The sequence below is a fragment of the Crocodylus porosus genome, unplaced genomic scaffold, assembly GCF_001723895.1.
Source record: "Crocodylus porosus isolate Cpor-Errol unplaced genomic scaffold, CroPor_comp1, whole genome shotgun sequence".
NCBI lineage: Eukaryota > Metazoa > Chordata > Crocodylia > Crocodylidae > Crocodylus > Crocodylus porosus.
Window position 1 is genome coordinate 43081990 of NW_017728918.1, and position 24978 is coordinate 43106967.

The 24978-nt window shown below is 39.8% G+C and overlaps 1 protein-coding gene across 4 annotated transcripts in view; it reads left to right on the forward strand.

Moving 5' to 3' along the window:
* The window catches only part of FBXO9 (F-box protein 9), a 35812-nt gene that overhangs the window by 3004 nt on the left and 7830 nt on the right, over positions 1–24978 (forward strand). Inside the window, exons 2-10 of one of the 4 annotated variants that reach the window (XM_019537525.1) lie at positions 2826–2903; positions 3530–3688; positions 5220–5277; positions 14922–15021; positions 17464–17594; positions 20730–20844; positions 21831–21949; positions 22206–22296; positions 24711–24806. In XM_019537525.1, coding sequence (XP_019393070.1) covers positions 2826–2903; positions 3530–3688; positions 5220–5277; positions 14922–15021; positions 17464–17594; positions 20730–20844; positions 21831–21949; positions 22206–22296; positions 24711–24806 — 947 coding nt within the window. The remainder of the gene's footprint in view (positions 1–2825; positions 2904–3529; positions 3689–5219; positions 5278–14921; positions 15022–17463; positions 17595–20729; positions 20845–21830; positions 21950–22205; positions 22297–24710; positions 24807–24978) is intronic. The other 3 variants (XM_019537527.1, XM_019537526.1, XM_019537528.1) reach the window with 3 other exon arrangements.

Consider the following 24978-nt stretch of genomic DNA (forward strand, 5'->3'; position numbering starts at 1 on the left):
TCAGGATTATGCCTTTCACTGAACCAGATTTTCCATCCTAATGTAAACCTAACTTTCAAACTGTGGCTTTAGGGTCTTAATTTGCAATAGCTGCAACTGTTGGTAAAACTAAAATTTCATGTTTCATTTTGTTCAGTCATTGTTTGCGATATATATCTTATGATTAATTCCCCAATATTAGCCTTTGTTTTTTGTGCTCTGTTTATAAGCATTAATTACAGGGTTTTTAAAAAAAAAATCCAGCTAGATTTAATTTTTTTTAAAAGGTCCTTAAGTCTCAAGCATTTTTAGTAAAAACAGTTTGTTTGATGTGGAGGTTGCACTCTGTCTCATTCATTGTGTTTTCTTTGGTTTATTAAAGACCCTTGCGCTTAAGCTTAATAGTTAGCATTTCCAAAAGCCACACTACAGAGATCTGCATGTTGGTACACACTTTCTGCGCTGTGCTAAACAAAATAAAACCTGTTCTTGGTTGGCATAGACTTACCTATTTCTGTTTTACTTGAATAGTTGTGTGTAGTTTTGGGTTTTTTTGTTTTTCCTTTTAAAAGGACACAAGTTACATGGTTAGTTTCTGAAACTTAGTAAAGATTTAAAAATATTTGTAAATCTTGTTATATAATACAGTGTGGGGATTCCTGTTTTCTTTAGTAATAGCTCTTTAAGTTTTCAGTTTCAAGTATGTGACCATTTCTCCTCCCTTCAATTGGAGAGAGACTGAACACAGTAAGCTAGAGAAGTTTTATTTTAAGAAGCCATGATATTGCCAGAACAAATAGCTATGTTTCCTTTGATGGGACTGTTTTCTCTGCCTGCTTTATTTTGTGCACATGTCATTGGTTTTTTGGTAGTGGTCTTTTTGTTATTTGAGGTATCTGAACTGTGATCACCAGAATTTTGGGCCATGCTTTGATATTGTTCAGCAGTGTTGTCCATCAGAATACTACCTCTCACTCATAACCAGGGAACTGGGTTTTCTGTTTCCCATGGAAAAACAGAGAAAACCGTGGATTTCCCCTTTTCATCAGAGAAAACACAGATTTCTCCTTTTAGCAGAGAAACCCATGGATTCCCCACTTTTGCAAAGAGCTCTGCAGGCTGGTTGAGCCCCTGCAAGGGCTGTTTGCAAACAGGGCAGGAAGCCTGGCCTTGCCAGCAGGGGGAGGAGTATGGGGAAGGGCGGGGCCTGAGGCCCTCAGTCAGCTAAGGCTCACCTGGGCTCAGCTCAGTCTTACTCTTGGTTCCTGGAGCCTGTGTACATGGGGCTTGTTGGGAGCCTGGGACCCTTCTGGCAGGACTGGAGAGGCTGTAGGTCATGGCTGGGGGCATGAGCAGGGCTGGGAGGAGCCAGAAGCTGGCCCCACCCCCGTCCGAGCAGGTGGCAGCAGTGGAGGAGCCTGCTCTATGCTGCTTCTGCTGCAGCTGCCTGCTGTTGGGGGCAGGGAGCTGCAGACTTGGCTTCCTGGCAGCTGAGGACCTGCTCTGGCAGGGCTGGGGGGCAGGGACTGTGGGAGGGAAGGAGGGGGCAAAAGGCACAAATGGGGAGCGGGCAGCTGTTGTGGGGGCAAGTGAGGGACACCAGCAGGGCTGGGAGTGCTTTGGGGTGAGTGAGGGGTACCATCAGGGCTGTGGGGGGCTTTTGATTGTAATAACAGACTTTGGGGGTTTTGTCAGAGTATTTTTGTTTATTTTAATTGGCGAAAACCAGGATCCCTGCTTATAACTTCAGAGTGAATCTTTCCCTCTTCCAGTTTGATTTCATAGTTGTAACATCACAATACCACTTACATCTCTGCAGCAATTTATGATGCCTAGTGACTACAAAAAATGCAAGATGGATTCAGGTCTTAATTATTAGCAGAATTCCTTTAGTGAACACTGCTTGCCTGCAGTGTCTTAAAATGCTTCTCAATTAGTGTGACACACTAAAACTATAGGAAATATGCCAATATTAATTGTATATTGGAATATTTCAATTACATCATGTTTGAAATCAGATTAGGATTTTTATCCAGAATTGGAGGGATTCTTCAGATAAACTCTTGAAAAATGGGGAGAAGGGGATATTTCAGATTGCTGGCCTCAATGAAAGATGGTCAATTTACTTTTCAAACTAGCAACCAAAGCTTTTGATTCTGGCTCTTCTGTTTGGGATGTAAACTTTCACAATGCAGACCAATGCACTGTATGGAGTGTTTTCTTTGCACTGAAAATTTAAAACAGTAAGTAGAAGAGAATTAAGTGGCATTTTTTACATTTCAGGGTGATGCTGCTAAGCATTTTGCCATTGGATGCTGAGCCAATTGTTCAGGCACTGTTTTAGCTGCATACATATATAGGTGATTTACAACTAAGTTGCAAAGGAGCACTTGGTGGATTTGTATAGTAAAATGCACCAAGTGTTCCTTTGCAACTTAGTTGTAAATCACCTTTATAAGCAGGACTGCTGCATTGAACTTTTTAAATGAGTGAAGACAAACCAAATATGCAGTCAGTTTCCTCTAGAAAGTTATGACTAATTTTCATGAGGTATGAAGTTTGCAAGCAGTCTGATTTTTTGTGGAGTTAAATATCTTTTGCATGGTAACTGTATGACAGCTAAGTAGTCCTGACATTGAAGTCAAATGCAAAAGCTTTCTTTTCATTAACAGTTTAATAACAAGCCTGACACAGTTGAATTGCTTGTACATATCAACAGGAACGTGTGGACGGGGAGGGAAATGTATCTAATTTTTTTTTAAGTGAGATTCTGTGAAGCTGGTGCTATGCAAGTGTTAGAGATGCATATACAGGCTGTATATTCATGTCTTACTGTTCTCTACTAGGCAGAAGCTGAAGAAGATTGTCACTCTGATCTGGTAAGAACTGATGCCAATGAAAGGCCTGGTGAAGCCAATCTTCAGGTGTGTTTCACACTACAATTTTTGCTAAAAGTACAGCTTCACCATGACATCAGCAAGTGTACTCCTCGGTCGTATCTAGTTATCTCTACTTTATTGACATTTCACATCTGTTAGCACCTCAGGGCCACGTGCACCAACGCATTTTGGGTCTTATTCGTGCTTGAGTATCACCAAATTGTTAATTATAGGGCCAAATCCAGACCTGTTTGTTACCTGTGCAGTCACCCTGGAAATTGTTTCTTCAGACAAGCTTGTTTTAATAAGTAATACTGATTAAGTAATCCTGGTTATTAATTAATACTGAACTATAGTGGATAAGTGAAGAATAACTGTCTTCAATGGTATAAAGCTGGTATTACAATTTTAGCCATTCTGTAAGTAAAGCATATTGTGTTCTGATTTGTTTTTTGAAGGGTTATATTTCTGCATTTTTTTTAGACCAAAAACATGTTTGGAGTTAAGGTTAAAGTGTATGTTCAGCATGTGTTTGAAAGAATTTCAGTAATGGCGAATTCCTCAGGTTACAGTCTGTTGTATCATAATACTTTCCATGTGAAAAAGGGGAGGAATACCCATAAACGAGTGGAAAATCCATCTATGACTTGTAACTTTCCTCTTTTTTTTAGGCAGAGCTCCAAATGTTCCGAGCTCAGTGGATGTTCGAACTTACTCCAGGAGTGAGTTCTAATGGATCAGACACTCCGCCATGCAGGGCATCAATACGAGGGCCTGGAGGAAAGACTATAGATACCAAAGGAAAGCAGGAACTAGCAAAAGAGGAGAAGGTAGGAAAAATATCACTCCTTTTGTTAATAGGCAGCCGGTTTAGTTTTTGGCAGTGTCTGTAACAGTCTGATGCTGGTTAAACCAGTAACCTTTAAACCATGGAGCAAGATTCTTCACTCTTTTCTCATACTTTTTGCTATAGACCCCTGAGCACATACTATCTTTTCTGATTCATGATTGGTTTTTGCCTCCTGCACCAAATGTACCTTAAAACAAAAACTCCAGACCATCATCAGTTGCATTTTTATATAAAAATGTGTACAAGTAGATATGAAACAGCCAAAGAACTTGAGTTAAGTCGATCACTAATATGTTCTAGTAAAGCAGCTATTTAGAGCATATTCTCTCCCATTCTTAAAAGGGGAGTAAGGTGGGGGAGGCAGGGCAGCAGAAAAAAAAAAAATGTCCACTTCTTCACTTGTCTCCTGAGTTCCTTACATACTTCCTTTCTTGCTCCAGCCTTTTGCGACAGTTTGCAAAGAACTTGCAGTAGTATGGTCCCTGTGATATTCTTGATGTTTCAGCACCTATATTTTTTTTTTGTTGGTCTCGTGTTTCTTTAATATGGCAGGCAAGCTGTAGCACAGACCCTGCAAAGTGACAATCTTCTCTAGGCAACACTGGACTTTAACTTGTATCTACGACAGGCTGTCTTCCCCTCTTATTAACCACAGCTATCACAGGTGCCTTGCTCTACACCCAGACCTGCCAAGTATTTTTAGAACACTATTGAATTACTTGAGAATCAAAATGTCACTGCAAATAAGCAAATGGTATATTTTATCATAGCCTCATCTTCATCCCTCCACCCCTTACCCACTCCTGTCCCCAGCTTTGGTAAAATGGGAATGTTTTCCATTAGTTTTTGAAAACCCACGAAGCTTTAGAACAGTGATTCTCAACCATTGTGCCACAAGATCCTTTTAAGACTTTTACTCAATGTTAACTGAATAGGAACCCTTAGTGTCAAACATTGACAGCTTGTGGTCTTTCTGAGTTACTTGTAACAGAAGAATTGTTTTCTTATTTTTTCTGTAGTAAAAAAAAGAGGTAGCAAAGAGCTGGCCTTTTTTTGAGGAGAACCCTGAGCCTAAAGAGGTGGAGAACAACTGCTTTAGAAAGTTAGATTATTGCAGAGTATAGCTTTAATTCAGATACAAGTTAAAAGATGTTAAGCTGCCAGATTTCAAAATCTCAAAGAAATGTCTAAGCCCATGATAAAAGGCTTATGTTAAAGTACTATAACTCAGCCATTGTTTTAGTTGATTCTGTAATAGGAAGGGTTTAATCCCCTAATCAAATTAAATCAAATTATTTTGGAACGAGTATAAAATCAGAATTAGACTCGCTCTGAGCTGGCTGGGAAATTCAGCTATAGCTAATAGAATCTGAATGTCCCTCCACATTAGTTATATGCAGTCATGTTATGGCAGTCTTCATTCTATGTACACTTGCCATGTTGGCTGATAATTCTGGCAAGTGCTGGGTGCTTGTAATAAATCACTGGTTTTGTGTTAATTTATTTTACAGGCAAAAGAACTGTTTCTGAAAGCAGTAGAACAAGAGCAAAATGGGGCCCTTTATGAAGGTAACACTCCTGTACTAATTTCAGAATTGCATAACTAGTATTTCTTATATACAGCTGATAAGCTATTTGTTTTACCTGCTGTATTGAGAAACTTTAGCAATGTGCTCTTAATAGCTGGAGAACTGTAAAGAGTAATTTAAAGAAAAAATTTGGATCATTGAAGCACCTCATAACTAAATTAACTTGCTACAAAAGTAGTAAGCAATGTTGAAGAGAAAGTAAATAGGAACTTATTTACTGTCTCTCACAACATAAGAACTATGGGTTATAAAATGAAACTAGTAAGTAGCAAGTTTAAAACTAACAAAAGGAAGGTCTTTCATACAACATGTAATTTAAAGTGTGAAACTCATTGTCTCGGTGCTGTGGAGGCTGATGTTTTAAATTAGATTCGAAAAGTTAGTCAACTGGTTTTTTTAGGGTGGGGAAGCAGATGTATGACTAGCTATTGACCATGGGAGCTAGGGATACAGCCTCTGAAATCAGAACTTCCTAGAATTTAAATGCTGGAGGCTAAAAGTGGGAAAGGAGCAGTTGGGGTTGGTGGGGAGGGAGAAGGAAACCCTGGTCATACCCAGTTTATAGTCTCTTCTAGCATCCAGTCTGCCACTGTGACTGGCCTATCTGTGCCAAAAGCTCATGGGCTGTGGCCCATCACAAGAACTGTGAGCCTCCCTTAATAAGTGAGGCCACATCAACTAATTACTTGGGACACTAGAAAAGAAAATGGGAACAGGAGTGTGGTCACAGGTTAATAAAAAGGGATTTGGAAGGGGACACAGAGCACACTGGCCCATCCGCACTGCCCCTGAAGGAGTTGAGGGAGCCTTTGGACACCGACCAGTGAAACTGTACCCGGAGACATGAGCAGAGACTGTGACGTATGGTACTGGGCAAGATGGACTTCTGTTCTGACCTAGTAAATGGCAATTATGTTCTTACCTTAAGCGCAAGTAGTTCAAAACTCTGAGTGTGAAGAAAGTATTATGAAGCCAGGCTAAGACTAAAATCTCAAAGGACTGGGAAAGGGTTCCAGCTTAAACACTTTTTTCATCTTAAAGCAGGGAGCCTTCTAACCCTGCTGCTTTGCTCAGTGCTATCTACTGTCATGTCCTTCTGCTCTGCCCTCACACTATGCACACACAAATAAGTAGTTACTTGGATATATAGGATGTTTCTATAGTTAAAAGTGAGTGAAAGGTAAGAATTGGTATTTTCCAGGAGGTAACTGAAATGGGCCCTAGATTTTCCTTCTATTTTCACACTAGTCTTTAAGCTGGAAACAGTCCCCAGACATGCCAGGACTCTAGTTTTTCATATTCAGTAGGTTTTTGCCTTTTACAGGCTCAGTCTTAGACCGGTTTCATTGTATTTCTATTACCAAGCTGAGAAGTAGCATAAAATCACCTGACATCGGGTAAGGAAATTTTCATTCTTTAGCACTAGCCATACCTATTTTCAGTGTAACCAAATGCATTTTTCCTGGGCATTTTTCCTGCTGCCCTACTAGCAAATCTGATGATCTTGTTTCTTTTGCTCTTTCATTACATCTGCAATTTGGCAAGAACTGCATAGCGTCTGCATGTCTTACAGTAAAGTGCCATTATGTGATGTTCAAAGCTTATGTGGGTACACTTACCTGATTAAAGTTAAATCTGTTAATATTAAATGTATCAAGTGTCTCCAAAAATTGAAGTTTCCCTTTTCAGGACAAAGAAGAATTAGACTGCCCTTTGACAGCCTGCTGCTGTTCCTGTTCCCTGTGGTACAAAAGTGGGAAAGAATTGACAAAATGCTTGTAGAAAGGGGATGTGTGTAGGCCCAGTTCAAAGTATTTACATATGCCTTAGTTCAAATGCTTAGTCCAGCTGAAGTCTGTGAGCTATTTTTCAGGTTGCTAGATTGTGGCCTTGGAATTCCCTAGACCATGGATCACAGTTCCTGAATTGTCATACAGTAGCTTGAGGGTGAAAAGGCCTCATAGGGCATGTTAGTTAAAAACTTTGCATATTCAACTGATTAACCATTAATCATGTCCTAGAGGACTACCATGTTGACTCATCTGAGAGCCTTCAAACACTTTTTGTTATGTATGTTGTGATGAGACAGAAAACAAGCTGCACAAGCATCTGTATATATGTATATTCCTCACAAAACAGGACAAGTCTTGTTACTCTGCTGATATACAGCCAAGTGCACTCTGCCTGTTAGATCTCATATACTTTTTGCACCTATGTTTCTACTGCTTGGCCTGTGCACAACCACTGATTCTGATCTGCTGGCTTGCTGCCTAGGGCTCATGAGCCTTGGCAGGCTTCACTGTCTTACAAGACCAGTCTGGTGCATGTGGGCAGAGCGGTTCTAATCCCACACAGTCTTACAGTTCATTCTCAGCTCACGAGTTAAAAATCAGTCTTCTGGGATGGAGAGAGACTAATTTTGAATCCTGACTGCAGTCTGTTTTGAAGCTTATAAGTGATTTCTACATGGGCGCTCATTCCTAAAACAATCTTAACCAGCAGGTTGTTCAGGATTCAGGGTAGGTCTTTTAGTCTATCCTGAAGATGTTCCACTTCATATAAATTTATACTGGGACCAAGGGAATCACTGCAGCCTCATGTCCAAGGCATTTACCTAGAAAGGGAGATCCTGCTTACTGTCCCTATGCCAAGGATCATTTTGTTATTTTATGTGATGTGTCACAGCTTTGCTGTAACAGGAAAAGTTAAGAGACACCCCAGAATACCAAAAAACTTAGAAGCTGACAATTTCTGCTAGGATGTAATATAGTGTCTGCTTTAAGAAAGTAGTGACATGTCCTTCTGGCTTGCTTGGTTGGAGGAAAAAAATTGCAGTCTGTCTTAAGCACCTAACTCCAGGAAAAGGTTCCCAACTGAATTTGGAATGCACAAAGGTTTCTCTGACCCAGAATTAAGTGCCCAACTGTCTTATAGACGTCTGGTTAAGCCCCATCCCTTCTCTTCAGTTGTTTAAGCCAGCCAGTAGGAAATGTTACACCCTCTGCAGGATGGCTTCTCAGAATCTTTTTTAGGAGCTTAACTGTTGAGGAATTGTATATGGCAAACCATTGGGTTATATATTCCACTAGGCAATGAAGCGTCTCAAAGTTGAGTGTTAATTCCTATGTTCCCTATACTGATTGCATGTTGCATCTGTCATTCAGTCTCTGGAGCTTGGTTCTAGCTACTGGGTAATTTGAAGACTGTTGGCTTAGAAAGCAAAAAAATTGTAGAGGTAAAAAGTGATTCAGCAACTTTGAAAGCTTCAAACTGGGAACGCTTCAGAACATATTGTACTTAGAATCATAGCCACAGTACACGATGTTCAGAAATTATCTCAGTTAGAAGCTTTCGAAAGTTGTAACAATATTTAGAACCCAAATATTTCTTACTGAGAGATGAAACATAAGCCTTGAAAAGTCAACAAGAGTTGATTTAAGTTGGCAGTATTTCATATACTTCCCAGCATCTTATTTATTTCTACAAAATGAGCAACATAAGGCCACAAGCAGCTACAGTAAACTCGAAACTACAAAAAAAGCGGCATATCAAATAATTGCTCTGTTCTTTTTAAGTGGCTGACAGGTAGTCTCTGAAAGTTCAGGAAAAGCAATGAATTTAGGTAGTACTTGGGGATTATCTGGCTTTAGTTTGATACGTTGTAAAGTTTTGCACATGAAAAGCAGTAGCAAAAAGTAGGCAGCTTTTGAGGAGGTTCGTGTATTGCAAACTCATTTGGTTCTATGGCACTGAGAGTGGCCAGATAACACACATCCTGAACATGGCACCTGTTACTCTTTGATAACTATTTTCCTATACAGAGCTGTTGCTGAGAGGGCCTGAAGATACACTAATACTTTAACAGATCTGTTACAAATAGTGAACTGCATTAAAAGCTATCGCTTGAATAAATTTTTTGCATTATTCTTAGAGAAGTTTCTTTATAGGAACTTTCACACTTTTGCATTCTGTCTTACGACAACTAGCTCTTTGAATAAAATACTGTACTTGCGTGCTTTCAGTTTCACCCTTAAATTGTAAGCAGTTTGGGGTAGGGGTTATTTTTAAATCTCAATCATTAATAAACTGCTGATATGAGTAATTTTTTTTTGTAAGTCATATACTTGAGCTATCTTCTCCTCTAGGACAGAACTTTTCCATGCAGGGGTCAGAAGTGTGAGAACGGGGGAGAGACTGAGGTGCTTTGGAAATGTCCAGGGATCTTTAATGTAAAACTGAGGTGCCTCCAGTGTTAGGGAGAGCTGTATAGGCATTTCAGGACTACAGTTTTGGTTTTAAGTTAAACTTATTTTCCCCCTCTTGAAATAGGCTCCTAGATGGCTTGAAACTTACCAGCATTTCAGAGCCCCCCCCCCCTTTTTTTTTAAATGGCTCATCAGTAAGTTCTGCATACTATCACAGCTCACTGAATTGCTGTATTAGGCTACTACTGATCTGAGGTGGCACCACCCCCTTTTTTTCCCGGGTCATTAGGATACTACTTTGTGAGGAACTATTTCTCTTTTTGATTTTGGGACCTTGCATTGTAAATGCCCTACAACCTGGGCTGACCCCCTCCAGACATGTCTGACCTTTAGTTCTGTGGCTTGTGGCTTTCAGTTTACCTATCCAGGAACATATGATAGCTGAAGCACATAACACAGGTTTTGCCGAAGTGATTCAAAAGCTGTGGCACCTTGGACCAGTAACTTTTACCTTTGGCCTACAAGCAACATTTGAGCAGGCAACATTGCAAACAGCAGCACTTTACTCAGTCAGCTTGAACAAGTGTTCTGTGTAGAAAGAAATGTGTCCTGTGTCTACAGATCTCCTGCTTTCTCATTCTGGTAATAACCTTCTTACACCTTAACTACACTCTTCTTAACACCAACCGTTTTTGCTGTCTGTACCCCTAACCCAGTCAGAGTTATAAAAATCCAAAGCAGACCTCTGTTGCATGCATTGAGAGATGAGTAGGTTTCAGTTACAGTTACAACTGGCATCAAGATCCAGGACCTGGAAGAAGCTCCTTGAGGCAGGAGAGGTGATGCAGGGGCTTGTATCTGTTGCCCTACCAAAGAATTTGACATCTTCTCTGGATGAAGTTGTCATATCAGCCCCATCAACAGGCAGCTATTAAAACCTTCTAGGACTTTTTCTCAAGAATGACTGAAACCTTAGATATGAGAGCATGTACGGACTCTTAAATTCTCAGCTTTCCAGTGCCATCGTGAATTGCCAGTGCTCCTATTAAACATGAACTACAAGAAAAAAATTACTTACTCCATCTCAGTGCAAATAACTTCAAGAAGTGGGATAAATTCCACTGTAGTGAAAGCTTACCTATCAGAGAACAGATTCCTCTTACAGGATAGACAGGTGATTGGAATAAAGCATGTTAACAAAAGTCAGGGACTTTCTGCAGAACATTTCATAAGTGAAAGTTAAGCTGTTCTGATTTAGTTTTGACTACTATGTAGTCACTGAAAGCATATAAACTCACTTGTTTTTTAGTTAAATCTTCATGCCTTGTTATTGTTTTAATATGCTAGTTTGTCTCTAACTTTACTTCATTACTAAAAGAATTCCAAAGGGATAAGGACTAGCTTCACACTTCTAGTATTAGGGCTTGAATGCAATAAGGTTGTCAGACCTCACCCAAGACGAGCACAAATCTATCCCCCCCCATCCCCCTACAAAGTCTATTATTAAGTATCGTATTATGTCCCCATGGTGCTGAAATAATGGCCGCATCCTGGTTGTCTGAAATGAGGTACCAAACTTCTATAGATGTGAGCTTAAGATATTTGTGCTCGAAGTCCATGGGCTGAATTTGGCTCAGAGCCAGTCATCTGGGGCTTCCCATGGGTCTAAAAATTTGGGGTACAGATCAAATTTGCTCATGGCCCTGTACCCAGCCTGCAGGGTCAGCTTGTGGACCCAGCTCAGATCAAGGGGCTGGCCCCACGCTGATCATGCATACCAGATTCACCCTGCAGACCAGCCATGTGCCACTCCTCTGACCTATGCATCTGGAAAAGTTGACCACCGCTGGCTGAAGGCAATTGCTAGGTATTTTCTTTCTGTAGTAAAATAGAAACCTCTGTCTCTTCCCATGAACTCTTCTAATCCCCAGCATGACTGAGCATAGCCAGGTCTCCCCTGGCTTTGGCATGCCTCTAGATGCCAACAGTTAAAAGACTTTTACTGCCAAATCTTGTTACAGATACAGTTAGCTCCTGGACTACTTATGCCTGTCACAAGATTGGGGTCAGGTATTTTATTCAGACCTCAAGTTGTTGCTCTTGACCTGGCTGTGGGTTAGATAAGTTCCCTAGAAGGGTATGGCTTCTCATAAATTCAAGAAATCCTAGGAGCAAAAACACACCCCACCACTATCCATGGTGCCCTTTCAAATGGAAAAAAAGATTCGTGAGAATCAGTTTCCTGTGGCCTAGACCCAGTGCAGGAGTTCATACTGAAGGATTCAACTGTTTGATGGTAGTTAAAACATGGATTTTCCTTCAGCACCACATAGCAGCAATGTGTGTACATCATTCACCGATACTGTCAGTTTCTGCTGTCTCTCATTCAAAAGTATTCAGGATGCACAAGTGCTTTTTGCATACATACCCACCAATTTGAGAATTGGCTCCAGCAGAAAATTTCACATCAACATTCTAGTTCCCCTTAAACATTTAAAGAATCTTTAAATGGCTGTCAGCTCAACCAAAAGGATGAACACTTCTGGGATTTGTGGCTGGCAGAGCCTCATATACCCAGATGCACAAGATGGTTTCTGGGTATTAGCTTCGTTCTTCACAAGAACAAATTGTGAGCAAGGACAGGAGCTATGCTCTGGACCTATCCAGAGTCCTTTAGTATTATACTGATGTAGTTGGATCTCAAAAACCTCTCCTAATATGCACCATGCATACCCCCTGTTTTGTATCTGCTGCTCAAAGATGTTATTGCACTGTGATAGCACTTCGAGTGACATGGTTTGAGTAGGTGGACACAATGAGTATAAAAAAATACAATGAATAGCATCAGCCTGGTAAGCAAGTTGACAGTAGGGATAGGTCCAAAATCTTCCAAAAATTATGGATCTTTTATGCTGATATAGTAAAGATGTGAACAGTTAAACAATAGTTAGCCAGTAAGCCCAGTGATAAGTGGTTGTAGCTTACCCATTATCATTTAGCATGGGCCAGGGTGTAGTCTAGTAGGGTTGGGAAGGAAAGCTGTGCAGTGCCCCAGCAGGAACCAGAAGGCAGCAGGGCAGGTGGGAGAGAGGAAGGGGAGGGAGGACTTGTACCTATAACTAGGCTCCATGGGCCCTGAGGTAGTTGCAGACTCCACGCCACCTGCCAATTTGCAGGCTGCAGCACTTGTCCCTATGCCTGGCCAGATACAGTACCTTCTGTTCATGTAGCAGGTGCTACTGGAGGTGCTTGTATACAACCCTACCTAGGCTGGACCTACAGCTTCTGTAGGACCTGGCAGGAGCTAGGATGATGTAAGGGGGCATGTGATGGCACCCCCAGGCCTGTGATTCAGCCCTATGGCTACGCCCAGGCCCAGAGAGGACCCATCCAGTTTGTTTTGAGGCATAGCCCTAGGGAACTGCTGAGTCCCTGTTGCATGGAGGGGGGCTGGAAGCACTCCGCTGGTCCTGGGCCAGAGCAGCCCCATATGGACCAGGCTGGGGGTTGCAATACCAATTAATTGTTTAACCTTTGTAATTACAACAGGTTAAATGGCCTTCCCGTGTATGAGAGTGGGAATGTAGCATGCAGCATTGGCTGAAATAGGTGGGGATCAGCCCCATGTGGAGCATGACAGGTAGCCACAATTGGGCCAGCTACAATTAATTTGTGGGCACCTGCCTTTGGGATGGATAAAATAGCCTGGTGGGCTGCATCCTGATTGCAGGCCATATTTTGTCCATCCCTGATCTAAGCTGTCTTTATTCATTCAGTCTCAGCACATCATTAATTTAACTTGTTTTAGGTTTTTGTTATCTTGTTCAGCACAGAGCTTAACAGGCAGGCATGATGCATCACTACCCTACATTTCCCTATTTAGTTCCAGGAGCTACAGCTCACTCACATACCATCTCTTTAGGAGGCTTCACTAATTTAACCCAAAAAGGCCTGTGTCTTATCCAGGCTTTTTTCACCCTTCAGTCAAAATAGGTTTAGCTGGATGTAATTACTTTTACCAACTCTTAAGGCTTATTCCACCAGAGCTCAAAGGACATCCTCTTGCTTCCAAAATCTACAAGGCAGTTAGGTACAACAGCCTGTGTATATACAAGAAAGATCATTCACTTGATTTGGTGAATTTCAGTAGAAGTGTGTGTGAATACTAGATTTGGGAGATTCAGTAAAGTGGGTATGTCAATAGGCTCTCAGTATGTGTCCCAAATGTCATCACATATCTTGAGAGGATGCTGTTTGCCAGTCACCTTCAGTGAGATTCTAAAACCTGCTTTTATGAGTCTTCAGCACACACATGCTTCTGCTTTGAGGAAACAGTGGGAGGGATTTGGCCACTGGCACATGTGCATGTCCCTGAAGGGTTGAGTTGGATTGCACATGCCCCTGCAACGGGATCTGCAATGGTTACACTTGTTGAACTGTGGTTACAATAGGTTAGATAACTATTCTTTCTATGTAGCAGCGTGATTTTCCCATCTAGTTCAGAGACAATATTGCTACGAGCCTCGAGTTAGTGGATTCTCCTAATTTTAGACATCCATTTTCTCTGGGTACTACGAACAGAAGGGAGTACTCTCTGTTCACCTGCCAATCCTGAAATCTTTTACCTGCTGAAGAGGAGAGAGAGAAGCAAAGTCCCTCTTGAAATTTCCATCGGTTTCCTTGCTCATTCTGCACTTTTGAGTGAAACCTCCTTTCCTTGCCTACTTTCATGGTTATTCCTATGCCAGTCAGCAATAGTGAAGTTGATTTACTTCATATGCATGTCCCCAATGTCAAGAGAACACTGAATAGCACCCATCTTCACTCTGCTGCAGTTTTCTAATATTCCGAACATCTGAAAGCATCAGCTACTGGAAGCCCATAGTGTATATCGCTGTCCCTCTACTCATGCTCTGTGCATATTTGGAAAAGTGTTGCAATCCTGTAGCTTAGCATCCAAGATAAGATTTGTGGGTGCTCAGTAACTTTAAAAATAAAATGAGGCCTTTGTAAAATAAAAATGTACAACTTAGTTCATCCATTTTGGTTAACATCATGGCTCATTTTTACCCATAGAATTGATTCTGTACATGCTGATAGCTTTCATAGATGTGAACGTTCTTCAAGTGTGCAAATAACTTTTCAAGCCCTGAAAATTAAAATACTTGACAAGGCTGTCTTCCTTGCTAAAATTTAGTTTAGCATGTTAATCAGTTTTGTTTTAAGTTGTTTAGTAAAGAAACTACTAGCCAGGAAAGTGTGGGAGTTAATGTTGCTCCACTCTGCATCCTGAAGCTTGGCTTTATTTTAGCTGTAATTGTTGCAGTTTGCTACAAACAATCTGTCAAGCAACCCAATGTTGACAGTTACAGTGGGCATTAAACAAGTTTCAGATAATAAATATTATCTTTATTTTCAGCCATCAAGTTTTATCGTCTAGCCATGCAACTTGTACCTGATATAGAGTTTAAGATCACCTATACACGGTCGCCGGACAGTGATGGAATTGGAAAGAGGTAGTAAGTATGAGAGTGTGCTGTTGAGGATCAGACTTAGGTATTTTATTTCTAGTGCACATATATTCGCTATAGTGCCACCCATGTGTTTATATAAAGTTAGCAAAAGCTTGAAAAACAGCTCTGTTTAATTTATTTTAGTACTATAGAAGGTCCTGTAGATCCTTTAATAGACATAGGAGCAATTAAAGAAGAAGTGATTTGAGGGTCAGTGTTTAAGGCTTTTAGAGTCAATTAAAAAAAAACCAAAAACTTATCCCAGATGATTAAAATGGCTTAGTAAACAGTAGTGATTTGGGAATTTAAACGTGTAACACCCATCTTATTACTTTGTATTTTACATTTCAGATTTGTCAGTTGTACAGCTAATTTTTTTTTAAGGCACTCTATATTATCAGATAGAGTTAGGCTTCACAGTAGCAGTTTACACAAATACATCAGAGCAGGGGTAGTTAACCTTTGACCTTAGTATCTCGCTGCTTGTGTTGGAGTTGGATGGACAGGCCCTAAGACTCCACCACCACTACTGTTTCTCCCCATGGTAGCACAGGGAGAGCACCTGCAGCAAAGTGTCCTTCATCTGAATACTACCAAAGCCCCACATCCACAAGCTGTATCCAGAGGTTCTGGAGGTCAGATCCAGTCTGCAGACCATAAGTTGATGACCCCTTCATTAGAAGTACTGTATTGGAGCTACCACAACCACAGCATGAAATATCCTTTTGACCAATTGGATTACCAACTGAGGAGTTGTAATTTGAACTGCTCTGTCCTCATAATTAGCTCCAGTATCAGCAACCCTTGAGCTTCAGACTAGTTTGTCCCAAACTAGGGTAAAAGCTAGGTAGATTACACTTAAACCAGCACTTACCTCAGCTAGGGTGTGTGTGAACAGGAGTTAAGTTGGGGGAAGAGCCCCAAGTTATAGCTTGAGCCAACAGAAAAAACCCCATAGAAGATTCTGTTCTTGTAGGCAGATACAGATACAGCTGAGAAGCATCCTTACAAAAGAAAGGAAATAGAAGAGCTCGGGTGCTTTTATGGGTATCTAAGTTAGTATTCTTACTATAATATTGAATGCCTTGCCAGCACAAGCTGTTTAGTACAAATCCACAAAGTAGAAACATGCTTGATTGCAGAGTCTTATAACTTCTTTAGAATCTTCACCTTTACCCAGTTATTCACCTTTATTTCTTTCAATCTAGTGTCAACTACGTAAGCTTTTTAAATAATTTTTAATAGCTCATCCCTGACTCCAGGTGGAGCCAGTTTCCTCCACTTTCCCCCCTTATGTTTTATAAAAGTGCTATAATTTTAACTGATTGAATAGCAATACAGCTAGTATTTCTGCTTTCTAAACTGAAAACATGTACAAGTTCTCTACATCATTGCAAGGGAAAAAGCTACATTTAACTAAAATGCATTGTAGACTTGGCTCTCTCTCCTGCTAATGCAAGGTGAGTCACAACTGTTTTATCAATTTTCCCTCTCTTGCATGGCAGTATGTTATTGTGGTTTAAGGTGTATCAGACTCAGTAGTAGCTTTCTTTTAAAAATATTTTAAGAGCCTTTTACCAACTCTGTAGCTATATAGACATCTCCCCCCAAGTTTTCCTAATTAAACTTTCTTATAGCACAACCAAGCTAAAAGAGAAATAAAAGTAATTCCCTGAAATTCTTGCACCTGTGTTATTTTGACAGCCATCTTCTTATTAAGTTAAGAAGAGCCATGTGTGAGTGGTTACTTGCATTCATTTGTGTAGGACAGCCTCATTATAAAGAACCCAGATTTAATCTTTGGATTTCATTAATGTTTTTCAGTGCATTAGGAATGTATATTTACTAATGAATAGTAATTAGTCTCTACTGCAATCTTGTTTACTAACAATTTACACTTCAGTATGTTTAATGGCCGTTGCTGAACAAGACTTGTCAAATCATTTCTTCTGGGGGATAGGTGGTTAGGAAATCCATAAAGGGGTACTGTTAGGTCATATGAATGGTCAAAAAATTCCTTAGCTGCTTTAAATGCCACCTTGAGTTATGTGTTATAAAAGTTTAACTTTCCACTAGTATTGCTGCTATTTTTTGCAGATGAATCATCTTGGAGAACCAACAATAGTTTCCTATTTGCCTCTCATGTTCTAGCACAGTTCTTCAGTGACTGCTTTGCAAAAGCTGCAGGTGAACATGTCAGTTTGAAAAAAGAAACGGTTTAGTTTTGAATGTTTCAATTACTATCAAACTCCTGTTTTAGCAAAACCTAAACAAACTGCATTGGATTTCTGAAATTTAATTTAAAGGGAAATTAGATTTGGATTAAAAACTCTTAAATACAAATCAGAAATACTTAGGAAAAAAGTCAGTTTGAAGAGTAAATAAGTATATTGATTATGTTTTATTCCAGTCTTATGTTTTGTTTGATGTTTTTTCTCCTTTCTGTAGCATTGAGGATAATGAAGATGATGGCAAGATGGCTGATCTTTTGTCCTATTTCCAGCAGCAGCTCACTCTTCAGGAATTTTCAGTCAAACTTTGTCAGCCTGAGCTTGATGTCAGTCAGACTCATATCTCAGGTGTGAGATCTGTTATGTAACAGATACATGTAACATAACATTGTAGAGGAGAAATGTTTGGAGATATTTAAACCCAACTTCATTAGACCATTCCTTGTAAAATGTACATTTGCCTTACTAGTAAGTGATTTAAAGTATCTAGTTGATCATTATTATAACAAGAAATATTGCAAAAAATGCATATCAACTGGTTAAATATCTCTTCATTCATGTCCTATCTCAGTGCTGCAAGCTACTTCCTGTGGACAGATGTTAGATAGAGCACCTCAAAGGATCAGAGCCACACTTTGAAATTTGTTTATTTCAAGTGATGTATCTTTGGAACTAGCCAGTTATCAGTCTTGAGAAGGACAGAATTTGTTTAGAGACATGGAATAGTTCCTTTTTTCCTGGCATATATTAATCTGCTACAGTTTTATAAGTATGAATAAAGTGGCTTGTGTTATGGAATACTATATATTTTACATTTGGTGGTGTAGGGTTTCTGATTCTTTTTAGCAAATAAATGTTTTCATAGTTGTTTATAAATGAATACATTCATACACAGATTAAAATACTGTATCCAAGGGACCTATTTTATATTACCAAGGATATTTGAGTGCTTTTAATGTTAAAATGGAAATAATTTGGGAGGGATCTATTTTGCACAGGGCAAGCATGTGTTCTCTGAAAATCAGGCCCCTATACAATATTCTATATGAACCTTGTAATCACAAGTCACTTTTCAGAATCTTGGCATGATTTCTTTCTCATCTTCTCAAGGAAGGAAAACAAACCTATATAATCTCTCCAGGTCAAGTACAAGGAAAACAGAACTTCATTAAAACTATGGCACTGTTTGTATCATCATCATCTTTCACTCAGACAGTTTTGAAAAACAGTTTCTTGTCCAGACGTTCTTGTGCAAAACTATCAAGAAGCTGTTCGCCTGTATCAGAAGACTGACTATCAGGAATTTCAGGCTTAATCAGAGGAGGGCTGAAACGTATTTCCCCTTCAGTCTTTTTGATGTTTTGCTCTTATTCTGTTTTGCGGTGCTGGTTGGACTGAAGTCACTTCATCAGGTGGTATGGTCACTGTTGGTCACTTCCATATCAGTTACATACTCCTTGAGCCCTTGATTAGAAAGTAGCAAGGATCTGCTGTATGGTTGACCCACCTGATATCCTGTGATCATTTTTTTTGTTAATAGCATTAGCACCCAAAGCTAGACTCAGGATCTAAATGAACTACATACTGTCTAACATGGCTCCCTTACATTTACTTTAATATAATGACAACAAACATCATCTTCCATTACTAGCGTGTGGTATACAGAAGGGAATGAGAATGGGACAAAGAGTGAGAGGACACTAAAATAATCAAAGATGACAGTAGTATACAGTGTTTTGAAGTATTGATTAATTCTTGATGCAGAATAGCAGAGGCATTTAATTGATGTAGAGGATTTATTTCCTACCAAGTGCATACTGATTGTGGTATGTGGGTATTTCTTTACACAAGTACATTTTTTCACCAGAAATTTCACATATGCAGTTTAGTTAAAGAAAACATTGTGTAGAGGCCATGGTCTAAAATAAAAGCTTTATGTGAAGATGTTCTTTGTGATGGAGAAAGCAGAAATAAAATCTAATGAAATGCAAAACTAGCATTAGTGCACTATTATTCCTGTAAAATTATGAATAAATGAATCTGAAAAAACTGAAGTTAACATTACTGTAGAACCTTTATTTGACTGTTGCATATCATACAGAGTTATCCATGCATGTAGATTTAACGTAATCAGTGACATTAAGGAAGACAGTAACACTTCATATATAAACAAGACTGCATTTACAGTTATAAGAAGATATTTGCATTTCTAGATGTTTTGTCAATTGTGTTGTGCAAGTCTTAACAGGGTATTTTCAGGTGGAGGGAATGGATGGAGGCAGGTTATAGGCCTTAAACTAGAGAATAAAATAAGTACCTAGTTTCAAAATCTTGGCTGATTGGAAATAGTCCATCATTTACCAGCTCTGTTGTTATACTTTATTGAAAGCAATTTTATAGCATGTTTATGTGTATATATAGCTATCATCTGTACTGCAATATCAGACTTATTGTTGCTAGCATGAGCAGGATTTTCTGAAGTATGCTACTAATGGTATTTACAGAAGTACCATCTACTGTATTAAAATATAATTTTCCAAATGCAGGGAAGGCATGATTCCTGTGCTGAATTTAAATATCCAAGGTCCTGATGGCTATATGAAATAATCTTGTGTCAGAATAATCAGCATCCTCCCCCTTCCCTTTCACCCACCCTATGGGAAAATTCCAACTAAAAGAATTTTTTTCTCTTCTAGACAGCAATTAGTGTGTGAAAGTATTTTAAAATTTGGTAAAAAAATTTGCAGCCTTAAGTACAGAATCTGTTAGTGGTGGCTACTCCTATACCCTTTGTACTTTGCTAGGTGTTATCATTAGAGGAGCTCTCAGTATTTTAAACCAAACAATTGCCTTAGGCAATAAGTAAAAGATGTGTATATATAAGAATTTTTCCTCCCGCAGGCCATAGAAAGCAGCAGCTGTTAAAAGCCTATAGCAACAACTTCAATATGCAGATATTGTACTAAAGATAATAGCTAGGTGAAACTGCAGAGAGAACCTAGGGACGCAGAAAGCAATCAAGGCAATTATTATGTAGCATCTTCCATCCAAGCAATGATTTGGCTTAGTTTGTGATATCAGTGCATCATGTTTGATATAAGATGGTTGCATGGAACATGCAGTTGTTTAAATTATATGTTGTTTTATCAGCCGTTTTACATGTATAAGGAACTTTATGAAGCCACATGCGTTAGCATATAATAAGTCAACTGATATAACAGTTGTTCCCCGAAACTACATGCATTTATAATCTAAAACCATGCTATAAAATGCTTTCCTTTGATTTATAATATGATAATGTTAAATTTTGTACCATAATTTATGTAATTAGTAGACTATTCCCAGTCAAATGCCAGTGGACAATTGTTCTCTAATTACTTCTGGAAGACTAGGTTTTACTTACTGCAAAAGATAGGGGTTAGAGAAATAAATTCCTTGGTACTAATGTTACCTTCTGATCTTTTGATTATTTTCTGTTCACAGTGCTGCCTATGGAAGTACTAATGTACATTTTTCGATGGGTAGTTTCCAGTGACCTGGACCTACGGTCATTAGAACAATTATCTCTGGTCTGTAGAGGATTTTACATTTGTGCCAGGTACGGATGAAACTTTTTTTTTCTGCAGTAAGATATTGTCGTCTGTTCTCAAGGTTCAAGAACAAAGAATCTTTCTCTGACCTAACAACCTACCCTTTAATCCCATTCTTTAAAGTGGTTACTAAAAGAAAAATGTAGTCAAGAGACACAACTTACCATTTTTAGATATTTGAAATTCCAGGTGGCAATTACTTCAATGTTGTTTATAAAAACATAACAAACAAAAAGGTAATCTCAGTACATGAACAGCATAAAATAATGTATATGCCCACATAAACAGTTTGACTTGTCAAAGTATATGAAAGTCCACTAAACAGAGACCTCTGAATTTACACATCAGATTATCCTGTGTTAATTTATTTGGCTATTAGGCTGCTGTATCTTTTGGTCTAAATTCTGCTTGCCTTACTCATGTAATCCCATATTAAAATGCTGACAATTCTAATTAGGTGCTTGAATACTTTACTGATAATTATGGCATAACTATCTGGATGAAGTATTTGGATGGACAAAATACTTCTAATAGTTTTTGATTTTTGAATGAAGTTTGTAAGGACTCATCAGATCCATGACATTCCTGCAGGTGCCTCTATTTAGCCATCACAGTGCTTAGAAATTAAGTGCCTTTCCCCAGAAGAATGTTCCAAAGCGGCAGAATTAGGTGCTTAGCATCTACATGTAGTCAAGTAGCAACTCTTCATCAGTGTTGTGTCAGGATAACATATTGACATTTGAGACCTCACTCAAATTGAATTGTGATGATGTATTTTGGGAAGAGAAAATGGCTTTCTGACTTCTTCAGGATTGTAAGTACTATCACTAGGTAAATTAGGAATTAAGAAATCTAAGCACCGAAGAAAACAGTTTTTACATGTGTCCCTACCCTATTCACCATTATATTATGAAAGTCTCTTTGTCTTCTTCATATTTTGATAGAAGAGTTCAGCCACATGCACTTAACCTATGATTATTACTTTTCTTATTAGGGATCCTGAAATATGGCGTCAGGCCTGTTTGAAAGTATGGGGCAGGAGCTGTAATAAACTTGTTCCCTATTCCTCTTGGAGGGAAATGTTTTTGGAAAGACCCCGTGTTCGATTTGATGGTAAGATTTATTTTTGGTAATTCCGTTCATGATTGTGCTAAGAATAAGGTTGCATATAAGACAACAGATGTTAGGCCATATCTGAATTCAGTTTTCTTTTGAATGTTCAGAATGTCTTTAAAATCAATTCTTCCTCTTTAGATAACATGGTATAGCTGGAAACTTATAAATCCATAGTTTCCAAGCTTTTAAGTTTGTATGATTAAGGTTATATATATTTCAGGTTCTTACTTTCTTGTTCTTTCCACTTCTGTAGGTGTTTATATCAGCAAGACCACATACATACGTCAAGGAGAGCAGTCTCTCGATGGTTTCTATAGGGCATGGCACCAAGTGGAATATTACAGGTATAACTGTATTAAAGACAGGCATGCATTCCTATTGAGAAGAATGTGTGAAATTCTTACCAGTGGAAAAATTGGCTGGGAGCTGTAGTGCTCTAGGTCCCTGGCAGGAGGGGATACACAGGTGAGTTCTTCAGCTAAGGGATGCTGTCTGAGCCACCCTTGCCCATAGGGGAGCCCAGTACTTGACAGCCTGGCCTCTCCCTTGCTTGGGAAGGGGACAGGCTGTTAATAGACAGCCCCCTGGTTTTTCAGTTGTTGAGTGTGCAGCCCAGATGGGCTGCACATAGATTTAAAGCCAGGGGCACAGGGAAGCAGGGACAAGTAGAACCTTCCCCACCCTAATTCCCAGCTCCCCAGCTTCTAAATTGCTGGATGGCACACACTGCATCAAAATCCCATAGGGCCAAATCTGGGAGAACCTGCCTGCCCCAGTTCCCAGCACTGCTGCCTTTAAAATTGCAGCCCCTGCCTCCAAGCTGGGTGGTACAGGCAGCTGGGGGAAGCCAGCAGGGTCCAGAATTCTGTTTCCTAATTCTGACGTTACCACCCCTCTTGCCCAGCTGGCAGTAGCTGCTGGCTTCCCCTCCTAGACCCATCCAGGAGGGAAGGGGAGCAGCGGGGCAAAGTCCCCAGCCCGTTCCCCAAACTGGTTAGTCTTCAATCTAGGGAAGAGGTAGGGAGTATTGCCCTGCTGCTCCCCTCCAGGACTGGTTCAGGAGGGGACTGTACAGGTTTTTCTTGTGAAAGAGTTTCTCTCACAAGAAAGATCTTCCCGGTTAACACCTGAAAGATCTTTCTCCTGAAAGGGGCATGTTTCCCTCACGAGAAATTAAATGAACACTTGCTTGCTTGCAGTTTCCACTGGGAGAGCAGTGATTTCTTGTAGAAATGTAGCACTTGTAGCCTGAATGTGATGTCTCTAAGTACTTTCTAAGTACTGTCATTAATGTACTGCAAACATTAATTGTTCTGCTGAGTTCTGTGAAACTCGAGTTCACCCGTGCACTGTAGGTGTCTAAACACTCTTGTGTTTCCAAGATTGGGGCTTCAAGGAATAATAGAGCAGGTTGGTAGAGATGGGTGTAAAAACAAATTCCTTCATTTGCATCTCCTCTTCATGTGGCTGTAAATAGTGAAAGTTGCGCATAGAATTTCCCCTCTTCCCAAAATTATTCCTACCTTTAAGCATCCATAGTAATAGTGCTTAGCAAAGGAAAGATCAGTGACTTAACAGAGATTAGCGTTATACCTATTCAGAATCATCTGGCAGCAGATTTAGACAGGATTTTTTTTTCAACCTGCTTAGATTTCTTAGATCATTTTACCCATTCACAGGGATGCCTTTCCTAACCTACTGTATCTTCTCATTGTACTGGTCCCATAAACATGTTTTCTGCTGCAAGCTCTTCTGATTGGATAATATCTCAGTTCCAGGTTTCCACCAAATCCCTCGGTTATCTATATAATCTGAAAAATATCAGTGGGACTTTCTGAATCTTAACATCTCAATTCTGAGACTCAGGGTGCAGATGCATTATCAAACGCACGTTTTCATATTAACAGGACTTAAAATCTAATCACAGTCACCTCAGTAGATGCTGGGGGAGAGAAATTTCCCCAAAGTGATTTCAGTTTCATTTTGATTCCTGGTTAGTAGTTCCTTTTCTAGATCCTTTATCTGATTAAAGAGGACACAAGGGGTGCATCTACATGAGATACTGACTGTGCAGTAGCCTAGTAATACTGCGCAGTAGCGTGTCACAGCACAGACAGTGCTAATATGCTACTGCACTGTATTATTAGGCTACTGTTCAATAGCATCACTTAAAAGACATTTGCTGGCATAAATGTGCAGTAACCACTGTGTAGCAGTGTCTCACGTAGACGCGCCCAAGGTCTCAGCTTCTGTCCCTGTGCAGAACTTAGCATGGTTTTGATCTTTTGGCATCTGATGACCTGTTTCTGTGATTTTGGCAATATATGACTAAATCTATCATACCCATACTTTCTTGAGATGGTTCCTATATAAGAAAGCATAAGATAAACTACAGTAAAATCCCTGTTATCCAGCATGAGTGGGGAATGAGGGGTGCCAGATATCTAAAAATGCCTGTTACCTGAGCGCAGGTTTCCAGACGGATGTGGATTGGGGAGGGCAGAGGAGGGGAAAGTGGTGGCGGCCGAACGTGGAGCAGGGCATGGGGACTAGCAGTGGCCACACACAGAGGAACAACCTCGCAGGGTGGTAGGGGGTGGTGACGGCCACCACGTGCAAGCTTCCCCCCACCCCACCTTCAGGTGGCCGGCCGGAAATTCTACGTAATAGAGTGTTCCAGATAGTAGAATGCCAGATAACGGGGATTTTACTTTACCTCTGTTCCTTAGATTTATATTGTACAACTGTGTTTTTGCAGATATATGAGATTCTTTCCAGATGGTCAAGTTATGATGCTAACAACTCCTGAAGATCCTCAATCAATTGTTCCTCGTTTACGGACGAAAAATACAAGGTGTGTTGAAATTTCAGATCTGACTTTATTTTTGCTTGAGTTTGCCTATTCAGCTGCCCACATATAGTTTCATAGTTTCTAGGGTCAGAAAGGACCGGAGTAGATCATCTAGTCTGACCCCCTGCCATGGCAGGAAAGAGTACTGGGGTCAAACGACCCCAGCAAGGTGTTC